Below are 20,249 nucleotides of genomic sequence, written 5' to 3'. Positions count from 1 at the left end.
CTGTCCTTGCATCCTTTACTGTCCCATGGAACTTGCTCTCTGGTTTTTGATAGTGGAGAAGATGAGGTTGTAGAGGACAACCTTGAGTCTCAAGAAATGCTGGAGGAGCAACTGGTGAGGATGTTAACCCGAGAAGTCATGGACCTAATCAGTAAGTGGCTTGTGGGGACCAGGGCTGGTACGTTTCCCAGAGGCTAGGCTGAGGATTCGGGCTGAGCAGAAGTCATTACCCAGAAAGAAGCTAATGTTCCTTCAGTCATTCAGATGGCTCCTGAATTGTGAACTAAACTGTGCCAAATAAAAAAGGGATCCAGGGGGCTGGAGAGATGGCTCAGAGGTTAAGAGCACTGACTGCTCTTCTAGAGGTCCTGAGTTCAATTCCCAGCAACTACATGGTGGCTCACAACCATCCATAATGTGATCTGGTGCTCTCTTCTGGCTTGCAGGTGTACATGCAGACAGAACACTGTATACGTAATAGTAAATAAATCTTAAAAAAAAAAAGGGGGGGGGGTGTGGATCCAAGGGCTGGAGAGATGGCTCAGAGGTTAAGAGCACTGGCTGTTTTTCCAGAAGTCCTGAGTTTAATTACCAGCACCCAACCATCTATAGTGAGGTCTGGTGTCCTCTTCTGGTATGCAGGCACACATGCAAGCAGAACACTGTATACATAATAAATAAATGTTTAAAAAGAAAGGGATCCAAAATAGAAGTTTGATTTAATGTTGGCAATAACTTTCTAGCTTGATCAAGATAGAAAAAAATTTTAATTTTTGGACATGGACATCAATTTCCATGCTCAGAAATGTTGATGAATTTATTGTCAATCCAAGGTAGTTAGGGATGTGTCATTCGCCTTCCTTGGTCATTGATTCTCAGAGGAGTCTGTAATGTGCCCCCTGGCTAACTGACTGGAGGAGGAACACACACAGTCTGTGCCTTCTGCCGGTGAAGCTGGTTTTTCTTACTTGAACAGTATCTGCTCACCAGCCTTCGTCTGGCCAGACAACAGAGGAGAAGTGACTGTCGTTGGGTGGGTAGATACCTAGCAACTCTTCTCTTCTAGTGGCTTGCTGTTTATCAAAGAAGACGGCAGACCACAGCGCCGTTCCCGCTGCTGCGAATGGGGATGGTGAGTGAGTCCTGGCTCAGCCCCTGGAGAGAAAGAGACAAAATAGTTGTAGCTGTAATCTTGTGCTGGCCTCCTTGCTGTTTCCTCCATCCAAAGTGGTTTCCTTCCTGCAGCAGACATGACCCCAACCTCGTGCTCACTCTGTCTCTGCTCAGAGTTCTCTCCTCCCAGTGGTCTTCATGACCAGCCTTCCAGACATCACAGAGCCAAGTACTGCAGAATCTCTTCTGCTTTAGTCATGTATTTATCGCCCGTCCCTCTCACTGTGTAGGCTGTCATCAGGGAAGAGTCTGTGCTGTTCCTTTATACTCTAGTAACTGAGCCCATGTCTGTTAGCATCAACACTCACATAGGAAATATCCTAGTGTCTGCAGCCAGCTGCACCCAGAAGCTGCTGTAGTGCTCCTGCGTGTCATCCACAGCTAGGTGGTTATGCCTGAGCAAGCGTCTGTAGTCTTTGTGCATGAGGCTGTGTAGCACTGCTCTGTACCAGCTAGCCGGGATGGTCAGGTCAGCTGTTCCTCTTTGATGAGGAAGGATGGAGCTTAATGTTCTGCATTGCTTACAGACGAAGAGATGATGGCCACCGAAGCAACCCCTTCATCTGTGGCAGAGCTCACAGACCTGGGCAAATGCCTGATGAACCATGAGGTAGGCGTGGGGGACAGCGGTACCCTTCTCCTTGTCCAGCTGCCGCTTTCCTTTCTCTGGGCAGATGCTCTAAGTAAGTTCATGAGTGCCTTGCTGCAGATTTCTGGTATTTGGCCTTTGTAGGCCTGAGCTATTGTCTGTCGACATACAGCTATTTCTCCCCCCAGTTCCCTCCCTTTTTTTTTTAAGAGACGGGGTCTCACCCCAGCTGGCGGGAACTCACTGTGTAGCCCAGGCTGGCTGCTGGGACTAAAGCCTGACTTGGTGTATAATGTAATTGGAGGTAAAGTATTTATTTCCCATTGTTATCTTTCTTCCTTCCCTGTTCAGGATGTCTGCACAGCGCTATTAATTACAGTGTTTAATTCTCTGACCTGGAAGGACACTCTGTCTTGCCAGCGGGCAACGTCACAACTTTGCTGGCCTCTCCTAAAACAGGTATGCTTACTCGCTGTCTTTTGGGATGGGTCTGGTTTTGTGGGGCATGGGAGATGGACTGAGGGCTACAAGCGTGCTGGGCAAGCACCAAGCTACAGCCCTAACTCTCTTTTTCCTTTTTATTTTGAGACAAGGGTATGAGTAGGTCTCCCAAGCTAGCCTTGAACTTGCCACTTTTTACTCCAGACAGGCCTTGAAGCCTTGCTAATCTGCCTCCTTCTTCTGAGTAGCTGAGATTGCAGACCTACACCATAGGCCTAGGTCCTATTAGTTACTTTCATATTGCTGTGACCAAATTTACCTAATAGAGTCTGACTGAAGGAGGGTTTATTTTGACTCAGTCTCAAAGGACTTCATTCAGCTCATGGTGGGTAAAGCATGGCTAAGAGCATGTTGTGATAGCTACTCAGATTTCAGCAGACAGGAAACAGAGAGCACAGGTCAAAACCAAGGGCGATTATAACTGTTAAAAGCCTGGCCTAGTGACCTACTTCTGCCAATCAGGCCCCAACTTGTAAAGGCTCCACAGCCTTCAGAAAAGCACGTGTTGAGAACTTGACAGAGGCTCTTTAGATTCAGTCATTACTACCCCTCTCCTTGCCTCTCTGAAAGGTTAAGTCAGGCTAGTGCGGGGAGGCAGTTGGAAGGACTGGGAGGCGGGCCCTCTAGAGGCTCCTGTGGCTCCTGAGCACAGCTGTCTTCCCAGGTGATGTCTGGGACCCTGCTCGCAGATGCGGTCATATGGCTTTTCACCAGTGTGCTGAGAGGTTTGCAGGTGCATGGGCAGCACGATGCGTGCATGGCTTCCCTGATCCACCTGGCCTTCCAGATCTACGAGGCGCTGGTAAGTGCAGAGCACGTCAGGGCAGGATGGCTGCCGCCTAGCCGCCTCACTTCACCTTGCTCCCAGGACCTTGAGCTGTGGCCTAACCCTGGGCATATGCCACACTATTTGTGCTTCCCCTGGGATGTGGTGAGGTGTGGAATGGGGAAGGTGACAGGACAGACCTCCATCCGGTGAGTTTACCTCATTTACCCAGCGCCCCAGGTACCTAGAGATGAGAGCAGTAATGGAGCAGATCCCTGAAATACACAAGGAGTCTCTGGAGCAATTTGACTCCAAGCTTTTAAAGCCTGGCGTTCAAAAACTAGCTGATAAACGACGGAAGGACCACTTCAAACGCCTCATCGCTGGCTGCATTGGGGTAAGCCTTGCACCCACACGCTTGCCTGTCATATTAGAATGTGGGTAACTCAGAACCAACTGTCAGTGACGTGGGGAAGGGTGTTGGGGAGTGTGGCGGGGTCCCCTAACTGACAGCCTGGACCCAGCATCAGTTCTCTCTTGTTTCCTACAGAAACCTTTGGGAGAGCAGTTCCGAAAAGAAGTTCACATTAAGAACCTTCCCTCGATTTTCAAAAAAACCAAACCAGTGCTGGAGACAGAAGTGCTGGACAGTGAGGGGGGTGGACTGGCCACCATCTTTGAACCCTGAATCAAGTTTTTGGGCATCCTTCCTTGGCCTTCTTTGTCATCTCTTCTTCCCCCTTGTAGCTAATCTCTAGGCCCTTCTCACACTGCCACCTCACTTCCACCATGTCAGCCTGGAGAAGCTCAGATCCAGGCCTAACTGGAGACAAGTGGGTCCTGTGCAGGACCTAAGTCATCCTCCTAAAGTAACAAGGCGTTGGGGTTTACACCATTCCAGAGAGGTGGCCCAGGGAGTTGGTCTTCAACTTGCAATTTCAGCTTTTCCAAGAAAAGCTAGAGCACAATGGCCTTTCCCCAAAGCAGCTACACTAGTACAGACAGGAAGGGCCGGGGTACTGTGCCTAACACCACTGGCCATTCTGCAAGGGCTCAGTCACTTTCTTTTGGAGTACAGGGGTCCCACTTGAGCCCCTGCTGCTGGCCTGACAGGGATCCTCCACTCCCAGGGGCATGTCTGGCTTAGGTGCTACATGCTGAACCAGGTCTTGCCAGTTTTCTCATCTTTATCTTAAGCAAGAATCTGGCCACTTGGTGGGATCCATGATACAGGCTACTGCTAAAGTCTGCAGACAGTATCCAAGGGCGAGAGCTGGGCAGAGTTCAGTCTAACGCTATGTTCCTTAAAATGGACCTCTTACCCTTCTGAGATTGACCCCCAATGGTTTCCTCAGCCTCAGGCCTACTCATGACACCAATTGTACAAAAGTAATCCAGGCCAACTAGGTTGTTATCTAACAAGCTAGCAAAGCCACTGATCCTCCTGGGACTAGCTGAGTCCAGGTGCCTTTGAAAATCTCTTGGTCTTTTTAAGTTTCTGAAGATTCTTCTCAAGGGTCATTTCTAAAAGATTTAAAAAAAGACAAAAGAAAAAAAAGTTTTCCAGTCACAGCCTACACTTTTGACTCTAGAGGTCCCTGGAAGGGACAAACAAAGCAAAATGGCTATGAGGGCTAACCCTGCCTATTATGATGGCAGACTTGACTTGTGTGTCTGTGTGCTGACAGGCCCAGCTTTAAATGGTGCAGGCCTCAGGCACACACAGTGAAGTTGGAAAGTAAAAGCTAAGAAACAGCAACTAGAATGTGAGGTCACTGTCTACAGCTGCACAAGGCCGTCCCTCTTCTGCGTGGTGCTTGGGGTCTACAAATTGTGAAGGTTATCTCAGTATCTCCCTCCAAACTTGACAGCTGCCTACTCCTGACTGGTTAGGGCTATGGAGGATGTAGATGTATTTATTATGTTGTAATATTTTTAACATCCTATGACTTCATGCTAGAAATTTTCTATTGTTTATAGAACCTTTTGTAGAAATGCTAACTCTAAAGTACACCTGCATGTTAGTAAAAATCTGTTTCATACAGAAGGGCCCTATTTTCCTTTTTCAAACCTCCAAGCATCCTATTTGGGGATAAATGGTAAGGCCTGTTGATGGGCCAGACAAGCTAATAGGCAGTCAGCTCTCTATCCCTAGCACCAAAGCCTGGATCAGGCAGTGGCTGAAGCTACACAGACAGCCCTTTTCACTGGAAGCTCAGGGGGCCAGCGATGATGCTGTGTCTTCCCCACACCCACAGAGAACCCCTGCCAACCTGCTCTGAGGCTTGGCTCCGTATTTTTAGACAAAAAAGATTGGGGAAAATGTTTTGTTAGGATAGCCATTTATTTACAAGGGCCTTACAAAGGCATAGTCTTAGTCTGTGACACATTTAATAAAATGTATTGAGTGAACGTATAAGACTGGAATTGAACGTCTAGTCACACTGGGCACAGCAGTGCAGTGGGGAGGTGCTCACACTCCAGGAGCAGCCAGGCCATCCCAGGAATGCTGTGGCGGCTTCAGTCCATCTGCACTGCGTCTAGCTCGTCCAGGAACCGCCGGCACTTCCCCATCAGTGTTTTGATGGCTTCACTCACCAGCACATCTGGTGGCAAAACTCCAGTCGACTCCACAGAAACTAGAGGCCAAAGAAATACTTCAGTTCTTTCAGGAGTTACCTTTTATTTCAGGTCAGTTCTAAATCCCATCCAAAGAGTAAGTGCCACCACCATCACTCACAGATATAATGGTCCCGGACTCGGGCAAGGCGCACAGCCTTCTTCAGCTTCTCGTTCCGGAAGATTTCTCTGCTGAAGGTATCCAGCCGAGGATTGGCAACTCTGGCCACCTTTTTACCTAAGGAAAACAATGTCACGCCTTGTCCATTAGGAGAAGAGCATTTATTTTCTGCCACCTTCAAAGAAAATTCACTTGTGTCTTAATCACAACAGCATACCAGACACCATACCTTCTATTTCCTGCACCTCAATTACACCAGGTGAGAAGCACTGGCACAGCTCCTCAGCTGCCTCCCCTTCCACAGGCTCAAGCAGGGTGATGTCTGGCAGGAGCCTGTAGCTGGCTGTTGCCACTGGTGAGAACTTGGCATGATCTTTACCTATGACAACAAACACATTGGCTTTCTGTCTGTTTCTGCTCAGCCCCACTGAGCTCCTTGGTTTCACTGACTACAATCAGACTTGCCCCACCCAGGGCACACTCACTAGGTTCTCACCAATGCCCTTGACGCAGTGCATGATCAAATCGATCTCTTGGCCAGGCCGGAGCTGAGCGATGAGGATGTCATCATGCACCGGACGAATTGTGCCCTCCGGAAAGACATCAGCCTGATTTCCCAGGGGGACCCATACCATATGCCTGGTATAAACTGGAGAGAAATAGGTCAGAAATCCCAGACCCTACAGTCTGTGCCCTTCAGCTTGCGGGCCCTTTTCTTTACCATTGCTCACCTTTGTGGTTTACATAGAGTTCATTGGGGTCAGAGGAGTCCTTAGCTGCATGGGGGTTCCTGGTACATCTGACCTGTAGCCGAAACTGCAGTGTGTCTATCTCTGTCCCTTCTTCTTCTCCTGCACAAGTGAAGAAGCAGGAGACGGTTTGACTAGCCTGTCTTGGCATTTGCTATGCAGGCTAGGCTGCCCTTGAACTGCTTGCCCTTGTCAGTGCTAGGAGTAAAGATGCATGCTGCCATCGCTGGCCCTAGCTCTGATATTAGGGGCTGGCAAGAAGGCCCAGAGTAAAGGTACTCACTTGCTCTAACCTGGAGACCTGAGTTCAGTCCCTAGGAACCATGTAAAGGTGGAAGGAGAGAACCTATTCTAAAGTTGTCCTCTGCCATGCACACCAAGCTTAAAGGATTAAAATATAGGTGAGTGCTGGCACTATGCTATAAGCTTATATATAGTGACAAACTTCAAGCAAAGGCAAGCAAAGCCAATGTTCAGGACGCTGACTGCCTAGACTAAGGTCATACAGCAGTAGACCTGGACCCTGAGCCCACAACACATTTCAGGACAGTTCTTACACTTTACTCAATTTCATCATCTCAGCTTCTCACCTTGGTTCCGATATTCAAAAAGACGAGGATCAGCGAGAATGGGGATGAGCCCCAGGCGGTGAGCAAGGATCTCATCCTGGACAATGGACGTGTTGTTATACACCAGAACCTTCTCCACAGCCATTGTTGGCACCTGCCCAAGGAAGCAGTCAGCCAGCTACAAACCAACTATTCACCCATCTCCCTCCATGGGGACATAGGAGGAGCAGCTCTTTTTTATTTCGTCCTTCAGAGTTTTGAGTAGCCCAGACTGGCCACAAAACTGTTCATATGCGCAATTATAGGTGTGAATGACTTTGGGGAGCATTTCTACAAATGAGGTGACAGTATACTTTCCCCACTCCAGCCCCATCACCATGTCCTCTAATACCTCAGCCAACAGTATTCTCCGGAAAGCATTCGCAATGGCAGCATCAATTCCCACCATGTCAAACTCCAGTGTGTGTTCATCCATATGTACCACGTCCACACGGAAATTCTAGGGCAATAGAAGAACCTGCTGGGAAGCTGGTCTCCCCTGTAACCATGCCTCCCTTTGTGATCACTCCCCCTGGCACTATCCGGCACTGTATTTCTACCCTCATCCAAAGCCTCCTCTGCCCAGATGATCGACTCTTTTTTTTTCTCTAGCTCCAATCTTTGAGTTTTTAGTTTGGTTTTTGTTCAGGTTGTTTGAGTCAGGGTTTCTCTGTGTAGCCCTGGCTGTCCTGGAACTCACTCTGTACCCCAGGCTGGCCTGGACCTGCCTCTGCTTCCTCCCGGGTGCTGAGATAAAGGGGTGTACCACCATGCCTGACTTCCCAGTTTTGTCTTATAAGCAATGTGGCTCCAGATAGACCGCACACAGAAGCTGCTGTATGAAAAGGCTGAACTCCTCACACTACTTAGGCCAACTGGTTATTGCATTTCTATTTTCCTGTGTCCCCTCCCCTTCCATCCCCCCACCCCCATCCCACTCAGGGACTCTCTATGTAACTGAGCCCTGGATCTCTGTCTGCCCCTCAAGCACTGGGATTAAAGGCATGTGTCACCACGCCTTTAATGCTTCCTTTTTCCAACTCTCTTCCCTTGGTTTATGAACAACATTTCCCCCTCTCCTCTGATATTCCTTCTAGATTCTCTCTTCCACCCACCCGGTAAATGTTACTTTCTCCCGGGTTCTAATCTCGAGGTGACCTCAGTCACACTCCTCATATAAGCATCTACTCAGAAACTCCCGAAACGTGGCCTCACCTCACACATCCACTTGACCTGTAGCTTCAGACAGGAGTTTGAATGTATCATCACTCTTGCTCTGCTGTTTTACCACATGACACAACCAGCCATCAATACAGGTCCTCAGCGGGGCTGAAGAGATGGCTCAGCAGCTAAGAACACTTAATGCTCTTGCAGAGAAACTGGGTTTGGTTCCCAGCACCCACTGGGAGCTAACACCCTCCTCAGACATCCGGGGTCACCAGGCACACTCGTGGTTGGTGTGCACAAATACGCATGTAGGCAAACACACATACCAAGAAAAAAAGATTTAGGCTCAAGCGACAAAAGGTCCTTTCTCACACACACACCCCCTCACCAAAGCAACGACACATTCCTGCTGCTTCTCACTCCTTTTGCTACGTAATTGAAAACTTAATTCACACGGCACTTCCTTCACTAACCCTTAACTTTGGCACCTCAATTGGCTGGATTAAGCGCATCTGTGGATTCCTCTACCCGACCCCAGCCAGTTTCATCGCTACTTTATTATACCGGAATAATGTGTTCACGCGCTCCATTACCCGACCGAGAATGAACAGCTAGGAACAGGAGCCATGTCTGATGGTCCGTCCATGGGGCGCCTACTACATGGCTCAGTATACGTTTCATGAAAACAAACTGATGAGGTCGGGTCCCTCAAGCCGTCTGGACACCTCCAGACCCACCTACCTTCTCGAAGCGGTCCTGGTCCCAGGCATCATCATAACCAGAGTAGTTACCGGGAAAGTCAGTGGTATGAACCTAGAGGAAATGGAAATCGGTCCACGAAAGGGCAGTGAGGCCGAGCCCCACACCAGGCCTCCTCCTCCTCCCTGTCCCACCCCCATTCCTCCCGAGCTCCGATCAGCGCTTACATTGCGAACCCCGAACTCTCCTAGAACCACGCGAGTCCGCATTTCCTCCACTGCTTGGGCGGCCGCCATCTTGCACCACTCGCCGTGAGAGACGCCTCCAACCCCGTGCGTGCGTACTAGCGGCCTGCCTCCGTCTCCGCGGCAACGCTCCGTCGCCTGTACTCTTAACTGTCGCGAGATCTTGTCCCGCCTCTGTCCACGTATTTCACTTCCGGACGTCAATTGGGGGCAAACATCCGGGTTTCTCATTTTTTGCGTTCCGGCTGATACTACCTCGCCCTCTCTCTCCCGTGGACGTTTACCTCCCTTGGGCCCAGGTCTCACATTATTCCCACGCGCGCGAGCTTCAGCGACGGGAAGCCTCGAGGGACATGGCAACTCCGGCGGCGCCGGCCAGCGGCGTCCGAAATGGTGCTGGCCCAGAGTGGGGAGGCTTCGAAGAAAACATCCAGGTATTGAGAGCTCCTGCTGCCAGCTGCCCCTGGGCTTGCGGCTGCCCCGTGTGTGGTTACTGTTGTCGCGCGCGGCCTGGAAGTCGGCTCCATTGCAACACCTGTCTGGCCTCCTTGAGTCTTCCACGCGAACGTCTGTAGAGCTTGTGCTGACATGAAAGGGCCAGGCTAAGGCAGGGGCTTTGCGGACGGGTCGGGAAGTCTGTCCGGGTCAGAGGATATGATTCATTGGCACTCCCTAAAAATAGGTTTGTTCGAGAGTTGGGAAAGGCAGGTGGGCTCTTTTGCAGCTCTTTGGAGCTCGGGGGGGGGGGGGCGGGGGGGGTAAGAAAATAAGTTAAAGAAATAATAGGTTTCCTGCACTTCAAAAGTGTGGCTACCTAGAGTTGTGCCAGCATTGAAAGGAAAGAGTATGGCACAGTGGGTAGCCGTTCCAAGCCATGCCCTCATCCGTGGAAGAGCAAAGCCTCAAGCCGTGAGGTGAGCAGGGATCCCGTGAGGTGAGCAGGGATCCCGTGAGGTGAGCAGGGATCCCGAAGGGACGTGACAGAAGGGCTGCCCCTCACTGTAGGAGCCATTGTCTTCACAGGGCGGAGGCTCTGCTGTGATTGATATGGAGAATATGGATGACACCTCCGGCTCCAGCTTCGAGGATATGGGCGAGCTGCACCAGCGCCTGCGCGAGGAAGAGGTAGATGCCGACGCAGCTGCTGCCGAAGAGGAGGATGGGGAGTTCCTCGGCATGAAAGGCTTTAAGGGGCAGCTGAGCCGGCAGGTGGCTGATCAGGTAAGCAGATGGAAAAGTGGCCCTATGTGTGTCCCAGGGCGATGGAGGTTTTCCAGCTAGAAGCACACAGCAGGGGCTAGAGCCAGGAGTTTGATAATAACCCATCTCCCTGCAGATGTGGCAGGCAGGGAAGAGACAAGCTTCCCGGGCCTTCAGCTTGTATGCCAACATCGACATCCTGAGACCCTACTTTGATGTGGAGCCTGCCCAGGTCCGAAGCAGGTGAGGAACCTTCTCGGAAACGTTTGTCCTCACATCTAGTCCCTCATGCAGTCAGAATCTGAGCCCTGAGCTCTGCTGGGCTCCCCTATTTCTAACTCCATCCCCCTGGTCACTGAACCTGTTGCAGAATACATGGGGAAATGCACACTGAGTGTGCCCTCTATCACATGCGCGCCCCACCTTCCCACCACAGCTAGCTCAGACAGCCCCTGCTTTGGTTCTCACCTGGGACTCGGAGTCGACTCTGCGTTCCTCTTTGAGGTGGCTCGTGAAACTGCGGTTTATTCCTATTCTTGGGCCAGTCTCCCCAGAGGACCAACGGCTCCTCAAAAGCAAGCTCTGCAGCATTTACCCAGCTACTCTCCTCCCTGGCACCTGGATATCAGAGCATAGTCATTAACTGGCTTCTTAAGAACAGGATTTCATCTTGGCTTGGTACTGTGTTCATCCTTCAGCCAGTGCTGCTACAGAACCCAGGGCCACTGAGCAAGGATACATTGAGTTTTCATTCTGTGTGTTGTACCATCCTGATGCTCTCTGACTCACTGGTGAAGAGAGCGGGGAGCCTTGGCACTGGGTGCAATTACAGTGCGGTACTCCTGTGTGCCTATGGGACACACAGAAGGGACACTTGAACCCAGAAAGACTTTGGGGTACAAAAGGGAAGGCATCCCTGAGGAAATAATATCTTTGTTTAAATTTAAAAAAAAAAAAAAAAAAAGATCCAAGAAACATTGCCAAAAACCCAAGATGCATAGCAAAGGAAGAAATGATCCTTTTTTAATTCTGTGTGGAAACCCCCTCCCTGCCCCTTACAACAGAGTTTCTCTGTGTAGCCCCAGCTGTCCTGGATTCACTTTGTAGACCAGGCTGGCCTCGAACTCACAGAGATCTGCCTACCTCTGCCTCTGACTCCCAAGTGCTAGGATTACAGGTGTGCGCCACTGCACCCAGCCCTGTGTGGAATTTTAATCCCACTTCAAGTTTCTCTTTCAAGAAAAGTGCTCACTGCTTGAAAGAACGGTAACCAGGAAGAGCTCTGCTTTCCCCCATAGCCGGGCTGTTCCCAGCGCTGCTCATTTTGAGCACCCTCCACTGATGTATGCCTGTCTTCTGTAGGCAAAGGGCCAAATCCAGTGTCTCTAATTTTTCCAAGTAGCTGCTACCCAACTGACCTGAGCTTCAGGGGGTTGTCTTTCCTTAAAGTGATTTTGTCATTCCCTGTCTTTATTCCTCCCCCTGCCCCACCATCCAGTATATGCTCTGGGCCAGCCCTATTCCTGGTGGTAGAGACAGGAGTAAGACTCTGACCCTGCCCTCCAGAGCCACAGCACAGGGATGCTTCTGCTCTCATCTCTCCTCTCCTCTCCCAGGCTCTTGGAGTCCATGATCCCTATCAAGATGGTCAACTTCCCCCAGGTGAATAGGGAAAGGCATGGCTGCAGGGGAGAGGGTGGGCCACCGGGCCAAGCCTGGGCAGGTGTGAAGAAAAGCAGTCTAAACATGTTCATGTATTGTCAGAAAGTGGCAGGTGAGCTCTACGGACCTCTCATGCTGGTCTTCACACTGGTTGCCATCCTCCTGCATGGGATGAAGACTTCTGATACCATTATCGTAAGCAGGACACAGGCCTTGGGGAAGACGGGTGGCGGATGTAGGTTGAAAACTACCTGAGGATCCCGTGGCCCTGGGTGAGGCTGAGGTCAAAGGTATCGCCATCCTAAGCAGAGCCTTCACCCACAGCGGGAGGGCACCCTGATGGGCACAGCCATCGGCACCTGCTTCGGGTACTGGCTGGGGGTCTCGTCCTTCGTTTATTTCCTGGCCTACCTGTGCAATGCGCAGATCACCATGCTGCAGATGCTGGCACTGCTGGTAAGGAGCTGAGCCTGGGCGTGGCTGCTCTCTGGGGGTCTGTGGACCTGGGATGGGAGGAGCAGACCAGAAGACCCCACTGAGGAGCCAAGGGCCAAGCCAGCCCGAATGATCATTCTGCCATCTCTCCTCAGGGCTATGGCCTCTTCGGGCACTGTATTGTCCTGTTTATCACCTATAACATTCACCTCCATGCCCTCTTCTACCTCTTCTGGCTGTTGGTGGGCGGGCTGTCCACCCTGCGCATGGTAAGCTGAGCAGGTTTTGCTGTCCAGCCCACAAAGGGCTATAGAAGGATCCACTGACAGTTCTGCCCTGGGCTTGGAGTATCTTCTCCATCCCTCACTTTGAGCTGTATACCTGTGGCCCTAGGTGGCGGTGTTGGTGTCACGGACTGTGGGCCCTACGCAGCGGCTGCTCCTCTGTGGCACGCTGGCCACCCTGCATATGCTCTTCCTGCTATATCTGCACTTTGCCTACCACAAGGTGGTAGAGGGTGAGTGGCAGGCTGGCCTGTGCGGGAGGTGGGCTGCCTGAGCGGACCTGGAGGCTTGCCCAGCCAGTTCTCACTCACTCTCCATCCTTCCTCCTTTAGGTATCCTGGACACCCTGGAGGGCCCCAATATCCCACCCATGCAGAGAGTCCCCAGGGACATTCCTGCTGTGCTCCCTGCTGCCAGGCTTCCTGTCGCTGTGGTCAATGCCACTGCCAAGGCAATAGCAGTGACCCTGCAGTCACACTGACCCTCCCTGAACTCCTCGGCCTGCCCTGACTCCCTCCCCCAGCTCTGGAGCAGAGGAAGATTAAAGGACAGTACTGAGGACTTGTGTCTCTCTAATGAGGTCTGCTACAACCACTGAGCTGTGGCCGCCTAAACACCTCCTCGGCACGGGGCGTGGCTTCTAAAGGGCACAAGGCCAGGAACTCCTGGCCAGGACTGCGAGCCTCTGCAGCCAAGTGCAGAATATGGGTCAGCTCTTCTGAGGCCCCACACCACCTACCCCCTTTTTTCTCTCCCTTCCCCTCCTGTCTTGCTAAATATAGACTTGGTAATTAAAATATTGATTGAAGTCTGGAACCACAGCTCCTGTTCCAGCCATTCTCCTGTCCCCCACTTCAGCAGTGGTGATGTTCTGCGCCCTCCTCACCCAGGCAGGATGAAGGAAGGACAGGCAGCCAACACAGAAAGCAGAGCTGATTATAGAAACTGCCCCTGAGGGCTGGAGATGCTTGACCGGCAGAGCAGCAAGCAGAACGCAAGCTTAAGAGCCACACCCATATGTGTGTATTCCAGGCGGGATCTAGGCTGGCTGGCCTTTTGAGAAGACAGTGCAGCAGTGACAAAATCTTCACTTGTACCATTACAAAGACCTTTTGCACCTGGGTGGCTGTGGGGTAATGTCTTCATAGAGCTCACACTTGAAGCCAAACATGGTTTTTCTGAGGCTTTAGTTTTCTAAACGTTTTCCAAGTGTTAAGCACCACCATCCTTTAACCTCCATTGAAGAAGTAAACTCAGGTAGAGTGTGGTGCATTCCTTTTAATCCCCCCTGGCCTTTCATCTCAGCACTCAGGAGACAGAGGCAGGTGGAGCTCATTGACTTCAACCTGGTCTGCAAAGTGAGTTGCAGACCACCAGTCAGGGCCACACAATGAGACGCTGTGAGATGGCTCAGAGGTTAAGAGCACTGACTGCTCTTCCAAAGGTCCTGAGTTCAATTCCCAGCAACCACATGGTGGCTCACAACCATCTATAATGAGATCTGGTGTCCTCTTCTGATGTTCAGGTGTATATGGAGGCAGAACACTGTATATAAGAAATAATTTTTTTTTTTTTAAAGTAAATTCTGATTGCTGAAGAGCTGGCTCAGTGGTCAAAAGCAGACACTGCTCTTCAAGGAGATGAGTTCAGTTCCCAGCCTGCATGTTGGATGGCTCACAATTGCTAGAAATTCCTATTTCAAGAGCTCAAACAATCTCCGAGGGCACCAGGATTCACTGCATAGACATGTGCATACACATAATTAAAAATAAAATCTAGGGTCTGGAGAAATGGCTCAGTGATTGAGTGTACTGCTCTTGTAAAGGGCCAGAATTCAGCAGCTCAGTTCCCAGCATCCACGTTGGGTGGCTCAGATTTTTCCTGCAACTCTAGCACCCTCTTCCGGCTTTTGCAGGCACCTGCAAACCTGTAGTATACTCAAACGCAAAAAATAAAATTTAAGTAAATTCAAATGGTTAACAGAATAGAGGTTTGTAGTGCTTTTGGCTTGACTTTTTGGTGGGTGGGTTGGATGGGCAGGATACGGTCTGCCTTTCCTGGAACTCACCATGGAGACCAGGGATCCACCTGCCTCTGCCTCCCAAGTGCTGAGATTAAAGGCTTACGCCATTATGTCTGGCTCACTTTTTTTTTTTTTTTTTTTGTCTTATTTTTCTAGACACTTTATCTATGTAGCCCTGACTGTAGACCAGGCTAGCCTGCAACTCAGAGATGCACCTGCATCTGCCTCTGCTGGGATTAAAGGCTCTGAATGACTCTTCCGATGGGAAAGAATGGCACTTGCTCTTGTTGCACAAATAAAGCCTCTATTGGAATCATGGGGATAAGATTGGGCTCCACTGTGGTGCAGCTGCTTTACACAGCGCCCCCCGCCCATTCCGACTCCCATGGCTCGGGGTTGATCTGGCATTCTTTGATTTTGGCAACCCCTTTCTCCAGTAGATTATAATGTCTTCAAGGATAGTTCACCTGCCCTACCCTAGGGATCCTGTCGGGAGCGGCCTTATTGACCGGGAAGTCCCCAGGGAACGGAATCCCCACGCATGCTACGCCTCGCGTCACTGGGACATGGGGGCGGGGCGCAACCGGATTAAAGAGCCTAGGGATTCCAAGCAGGATTAATTGTCCAGGATCTTGGCGAACGCGCAGTCTCGGGATTTAGACCTTAAGAAGGGAGACGCACCGGAGAATAAGTAGAAGAGGCCGAAATGGCATCAAAGATTTCTCAACGTGACTTGCCTCCACCCTCCCTAAATCCCTCTACCTTTTTTTCCACGCTGTCAGGCCCTTGGATCCTAATTCTCCCTCAGACACGCAAGGCGCGCCGGCCGCGTGGTCCACACGGGGCAGGGGGCGGGGCGAGAGCCAGTGACGCAACCGTTGCCATAGGAACTCGCCGCCTGCACCGGTTCAGCAGCTGAAGCTGAGCTGCATCCCGCCCCGGCTGTCTCCCGGAGCCGTGCAGCCCGGCCCGGGGCCGGCAGAGCGGGCGCGGCCTCCAAAGCCGCGAGGGAGAGGACCGGCGCGGGGCGGCTGCAGCTCTGTCCCCGAGCTGCCCCCGCCTCCGCCCCCGCGCCGTTCCTCCTCCGCGCCTCCGCACCGCCTGCCTGCTCCTGCTTTCGCCCCGCCGCGGCCCGGGCGCGCTACGGCGCCGCCACAGCCGCCGTTGCCTCCGCCGCAGCCGCCGCCGCAGCCGCCGCCTCTGCCGCCTCCGCTCCGGCCGCGACCCCAATAGAGACAGCGTCCTCAGTCTCCGCCCCGCCCCCGCCTGCAGCCCGGCCAACTTCTGCCCAGGCCGGGACACTGGCGCCAGCCCCCCGAGGCCCAGCCGTGGGGACCATGCTGCCCAGTTCCATCCAGATTTCGGGGGAGCCGTTGTCAGGCGCCGAGGTGCGGGACATCTGCCGCGGCCTGCGCGACAACGCGGTACGCCTGCTCTCGCTGCGCGGCTGTCGCCTGTGCGACCGTGACTTCGGCCGCATCTGCCGGGCCCTAGCTGGAGCCACGTCCCTGGCGCAGCTCAACCTTAACCTGGGTGTCGTGTCCAGCCCCAGCCGCATCAAGCAGCTGGCAGAAGCGCTACGGACCAACCGCTCCATCCAGTCCCTCTTGTGAGTGTGTCCCCTCGCAAGGGGTTCCCGGCCACTGCACCCCTCTACACACCCACTACCACTTCTTGTACCTCCACATTACCTTTCCAGTGCCTGTTTCCCCACCGTCCTACCTTTGCAACTTCCAATGCATGCCTCATCTTCCGGGTCCACCACACCCTCCCAGAAACATGCATCTTTTCTAGACGTTGCTCCACATGCAGCCGGGCAGGAGAGCTGGGATACTTCACCCTTCCTGGTAGGGAATGCCCTTCCTCCCCACCCCACCCCACCTCACTCCCACTTACTTCATTGTGAAGCCCCTCATTTCTAAGGAAAGGTCACCTCCCATGGAGACTGTAGCTCAGCCCTTCCAGCCATACCCACTGAAAGATCTCAGAGCACCGTGAGCGTGTGTGCCGGCTCTCCAGTCCACTGTCCACACACACCTCCCTGTGCACGGTTCTTATTATCAGTTCCTGCCCCAGAAAATAAACCACATTCCCTTACCATTGTATCCTTTCACATCTAGAATTTCCATTCTTCCTTCCCATTCTGGTCTCCGGGAGGGGCATCTTTCCCAAATAGATAAGGCTGGTGATGATATATAATTAATTTCATCTCAACCTTCAGCCTACATGGGAGCCCACTGACAGATGCGGGACTGGCCTTGCTGAACCCAGCCCTGGCTCTCCACCCTGCCCTTGTGGCTCTTGACCTAGGGGACTGCATGTTGGGTGATGAAGCCGTCAACCTCATCTGTGGCCTCCTCCCTCCAGACGGGGCCAAGTCTGGTGAGCAGGACCCTACTGAGTGCATGGGCTAGTGTGACTGATGAAAGCTAAGTGCAGAGAAGGGGGTGTGGCCTGGTGCTGAGAGCTGGGAGGGTGCAGTGAAAGTGCCTTTTTACCCATCTCAGGAAGGGACAAGCCTAGAAACTGAGCAAAGTGGAAACAGTGATCCAGGCAGGGGAGGCGTGAGTAGGTCCCTAACTGCTGTAGACTGCTGTGGTTGGGAGGCAAGGTGGCTTCCAGCCACCAGGGTTACCCCATAGACACAGGCTAGAGAAGGGCTTGACTCTACCCATCCTAGAGTCTGACTGTGCTGCTGCCTAGGTCTGAAGGAGCTAACACTGAGCGCCAATCCTGGCATCACCCCTAAGGGCTGGAGCCGCCTCGCCATTGCTGTGGCCCACAGCTCCCAAGTCCGCGTCCTCAACCTGGACTACAACCCCCTGGGTGAGCTTAAGATCTTTCCCCTCAATTCTCACTGCTCCTGCCCTATCCAAAAACTCCCATCACCAGTTGCCATAGTAACTCAAGGGAGGGAGGATGACAAAGAACCCCCAAGGGTCCAGTAAGGGAGCCATCCTGCATGGAGTACCAGATGACCAACAGGTAGGTTAAAGCCTCAGTCGGAACCCCTAGATCTGAGGTGCTTCATCGGGCTCACAGTGCTCCCCTTCCTGGCCACTCACCTGTCTCCTGGCCAGGCTTCTGGGTCCTGAGCAGGAGCAAGGATTAACAGACCTGTTATCCCAGATGGCTGAGCATGTGTGCTGTCCCCCAGGTGACCATGTTGCAGGGATGCTGGCTGTAGCTGTGGCCTCAAGCCGTACCCTAGAAGTCCTAGACTTGGAGGGCACAGGGCTTACCAACCAGTCAGCTCAGGTGAGAAGCCATCATGGTTTGGAGACAAGCTAAGGGGCAGGGTGAGTTTATCATTGTGTCTGGGGATATACCCAAGGCTGGCCTGTTAGATTCAAGGGCTGCCTAAATTGTGTTCACCTAAAAATTTTTTTTATAACTTTATAATTTTATGTGAGTCAATGTTCTGCCTGTCTGTCTGTGGTGCCCGTGGGGGCCAGAAGGTGGTGTCAGATACCCTGGAACTGGAGTTACATGAGGATCAGCCATGTGGGGCATTGGGACTTGAACCCTGGCCCTGACTAGGGAAGAGTAGCCATTGCTCTTAAACACTGAGCATCTCTCCTATGACCACTCTTTCCTGTGCACGCCTCTCCTTTCTCCAGACCCTGCTGGACATGGTAGAAAATTACCCAACAGCTTTGCGGAGCCTGGTGTTGGCTGAGAACAGCATTAGCCCAGAGCTGCAGCAGCAGATCTGTGACCTCCTCTCCGAGGGGGAGGAAGAGGAAGAGGTGGCAGGAGAGGCTGTCGACACGCAGGAATGGGGGAGAGGGCGGGAGCCCGCTGCCCACCAGCGGGGTGGCAGCTCCTGGATGTGCCCCAGTGGTAAGAACCTGAACAGTGGATGGGTTAGAGCTGGAAGATTTGGGAAAAGGGGGTGGTGGTGGGAAACTAGACCACGTCTGTCACGTCTTTGTGACGCCCACTAAGGAATGAATGGCGACCTGAAAGTCCTTCTGCCCTTCCACAGATCCCAGCTCTCAGATGGTGCTAATGACATCAGGACTAGGGGACAGTCTGTTGGCTGAGACCGAGATGTGACTCTCCACTTGTGCATCGTTAAGTTTGTCTGTGTCCCAACTATCTTCCTTCACACGGCAGGGAGAGGCCCTGGCTGGGGCTCTGGCAGCTCCTGGTAGCGGAGGGAGGCTCTGAAGCTGTCATGGGGCAATGGCCTGGGGGGGAGGGGGACTTGAACCCAGGGTATTGACTTTCAACTGTTGGCAGCTCTGGCTGCAACCCGCTGGCTCGGAACAGATTTTATAAACGTCACAATCTGACTTGCAGCCATCGTCACTGGGGGGATGACCAATGGGAGGGCCTGACAGTACTACCAATCAGCATTAGGGGTTCTAGCACCCTACAGCTCAGATTCCAAAAGGTCAGCCTATGTCTAGGAGCTGGGAATCCAGACACTTGAAGATACTTAGAGCGAAGAGCACTGAACAGGACCCTCTTTAAGGGAGGCCCCGTAGTTATGTACCTGAGCACCCCCTCTCCATGCTTGGGCTAAGGGAAGCCATGCAGAATGGGGTAAAGAAGAGTCTCTGGCAAAGACTAGGAAAAGTTGGGCTAGGAATACTTAAAGGCAGGAGAGGTGCTCAGCAGTTAACCCAGAAGTCCAGCCCCGGGGCTACCCGGACAAAAGTGCATGCACATACACAACCAACCACTAGTAAGTGTTAGCTAGGCATGACAGCGAACACCTGTAAGGCAGCACTCTGGAGGCAAAGGCAGATGATCTGGTGGTTCCAGAGCAGGTCAGTGCTACATGAGATGCCATCTCCAAAATAAAAACAAGAATGGGGGGCTGCAGAGATGGCTCTCAGCACTCCGCCCTTCCAGAGGTCCTGAGTTCAATTCCCAGCAACCACATGGTGGCTCACAACCACCTATAATGAGATCTGGTGCCCTCTTCTGGCCTGCAGGCAGAGCACTGTATACATAATAAACCTTTACAAAACAAACAAATAAACAAAAGAATGGGGATTAAAGTGCGGTGGTAGCGCACGCCTTTAATCCCAGTACTCAGGAGCAGACAGAGGTGGATCTCTGTGAGTTCGAGGCCAGCCTGGTCTACAGAGTGAGTTCCCAGACAGCCAGGGATGTTACAGAGACAGAAAAACCCTGTCTTGAAAAAACAAAGTGGGAAGGGGAAAGTCATTAAGGCAAATTAGGCCTTACCTGTAAAATAAGCTTTATTTGATTTCAAAATAGCCATTAATGTGAAAATTACGCAAATTTGGGAGTAACAGTCTAGAGCCAAGGTTAAGAGGGGGCCAGGCCTCACCTGGAGCCTAGCTCGAGGCCCCGGAACTCTCACCCACTCTGGAAGGGAGAGTGGGAGCAGCTGAGGGAAGCCCTGAGTGAGTCACCCTTGTCCCTGGGCG

At 52.2% G+C, this 20,249-nt stretch overlaps 4 protein-coding genes across 4 annotated transcripts in view; 3 read left to right on the top strand and 1 right to left on the bottom strand.

Moving 5' to 3' along the window:
- Window positions 1-4,085, top strand: part of Xpo5 (exportin 5) — a 39,972-nt gene extending 35,887 nt beyond the window's left edge. The window contains exons 26-32 of the mRNA XM_051152892.1: window positions 54-151; window positions 1,067-1,132; window positions 1,701-1,783; window positions 2,114-2,221; window positions 2,928-3,065; window positions 3,262-3,426; window positions 3,580-4,085. Of these exons, the coding sequence (XP_051008849.1) occupies window positions 54-151; window positions 1,067-1,132; window positions 1,701-1,783; window positions 2,114-2,221; window positions 2,928-3,065; window positions 3,262-3,426; window positions 3,580-3,717 (796 nt within the window). The 3' untranslated portion in view covers window positions 3,718-4,085. The remainder of the gene's footprint in view (window positions 1-53; window positions 152-1,066; window positions 1,133-1,700; window positions 1,784-2,113; window positions 2,222-2,927; window positions 3,066-3,261; window positions 3,427-3,579) is intronic.
- A 1,273-nt stretch (window positions 4,086-5,358) lies between these two features.
- On the bottom strand, window positions 5,359-9,382 carry Polr1c (RNA polymerase I and III subunit C). The gene is made up of 9 exons (XM_051152890.1): window positions 9,220-9,382; window positions 9,035-9,106; window positions 7,479-7,586; window positions 7,109-7,241; window positions 6,501-6,620; window positions 6,266-6,418; window positions 5,999-6,148; window positions 5,770-5,886; window positions 5,359-5,668 (listed from the first exon to the last, which is right to left on the bottom strand). Exons 1-9 carry the CDS (start codon window positions 9,286-9,288, stop codon window positions 5,550-5,552), a joined length of 1,041 nt encoding a protein of 346 aa, XP_051008847.1. The 5' UTR covers window positions 9,289-9,382; the 3' UTR covers window positions 5,359-5,549.
- A 41-nt stretch (window positions 9,383-9,423) lies between these two features.
- Yipf3 (Yip1 domain family member 3) lies at window positions 9,424-13,634 on the top strand. The gene is made up of 9 exons (XM_051152891.1): window positions 9,424-9,671; window positions 10,261-10,458; window positions 10,574-10,680; window positions 12,054-12,099; window positions 12,202-12,294; window positions 12,424-12,555; window positions 12,690-12,803; window positions 12,928-13,051; window positions 13,151-13,634. Exons 1-9 carry the CDS (start codon window positions 9,591-9,593, stop codon window positions 13,297-13,299), a joined length of 1,044 nt encoding a protein of 347 aa, XP_051008848.1. The 5' UTR covers window positions 9,424-9,590; the 3' UTR covers window positions 13,300-13,634.
- A 2,391-nt stretch (window positions 13,635-16,025) lies between these two features.
- Lrrc73 (leucine rich repeat containing 73) lies at window positions 16,026-19,692 on the top strand. The gene is made up of 6 exons (XM_051152889.1): window positions 16,026-16,450; window positions 17,063-17,223; window positions 17,545-17,667; window positions 17,999-18,099; window positions 18,462-18,684; window positions 18,830-19,692. Exons 1-6 carry the CDS (start codon window positions 16,179-16,181, stop codon window positions 18,898-18,900), a joined length of 951 nt encoding a protein of 316 aa, XP_051008846.1. The 5' UTR covers window positions 16,026-16,178; the 3' UTR covers window positions 18,901-19,692.
- Window positions 19,693-20,249: the final 557 nt, after the last annotated feature.

The sequence above is a fragment of the Acomys russatus genome, chromosome 11 (assembly GCF_903995435.1).
Source record: "Acomys russatus chromosome 11, mAcoRus1.1, whole genome shotgun sequence".
In the NCBI taxonomy this organism is placed as follows: Eukaryota; Metazoa; Chordata; class Mammalia; order Rodentia; family Muridae; genus Acomys; species Acomys russatus.
Note: the sequence above shows the minus strand (reverse complement) of the source record. Positions and strands in the feature narration are given on the sequence as shown.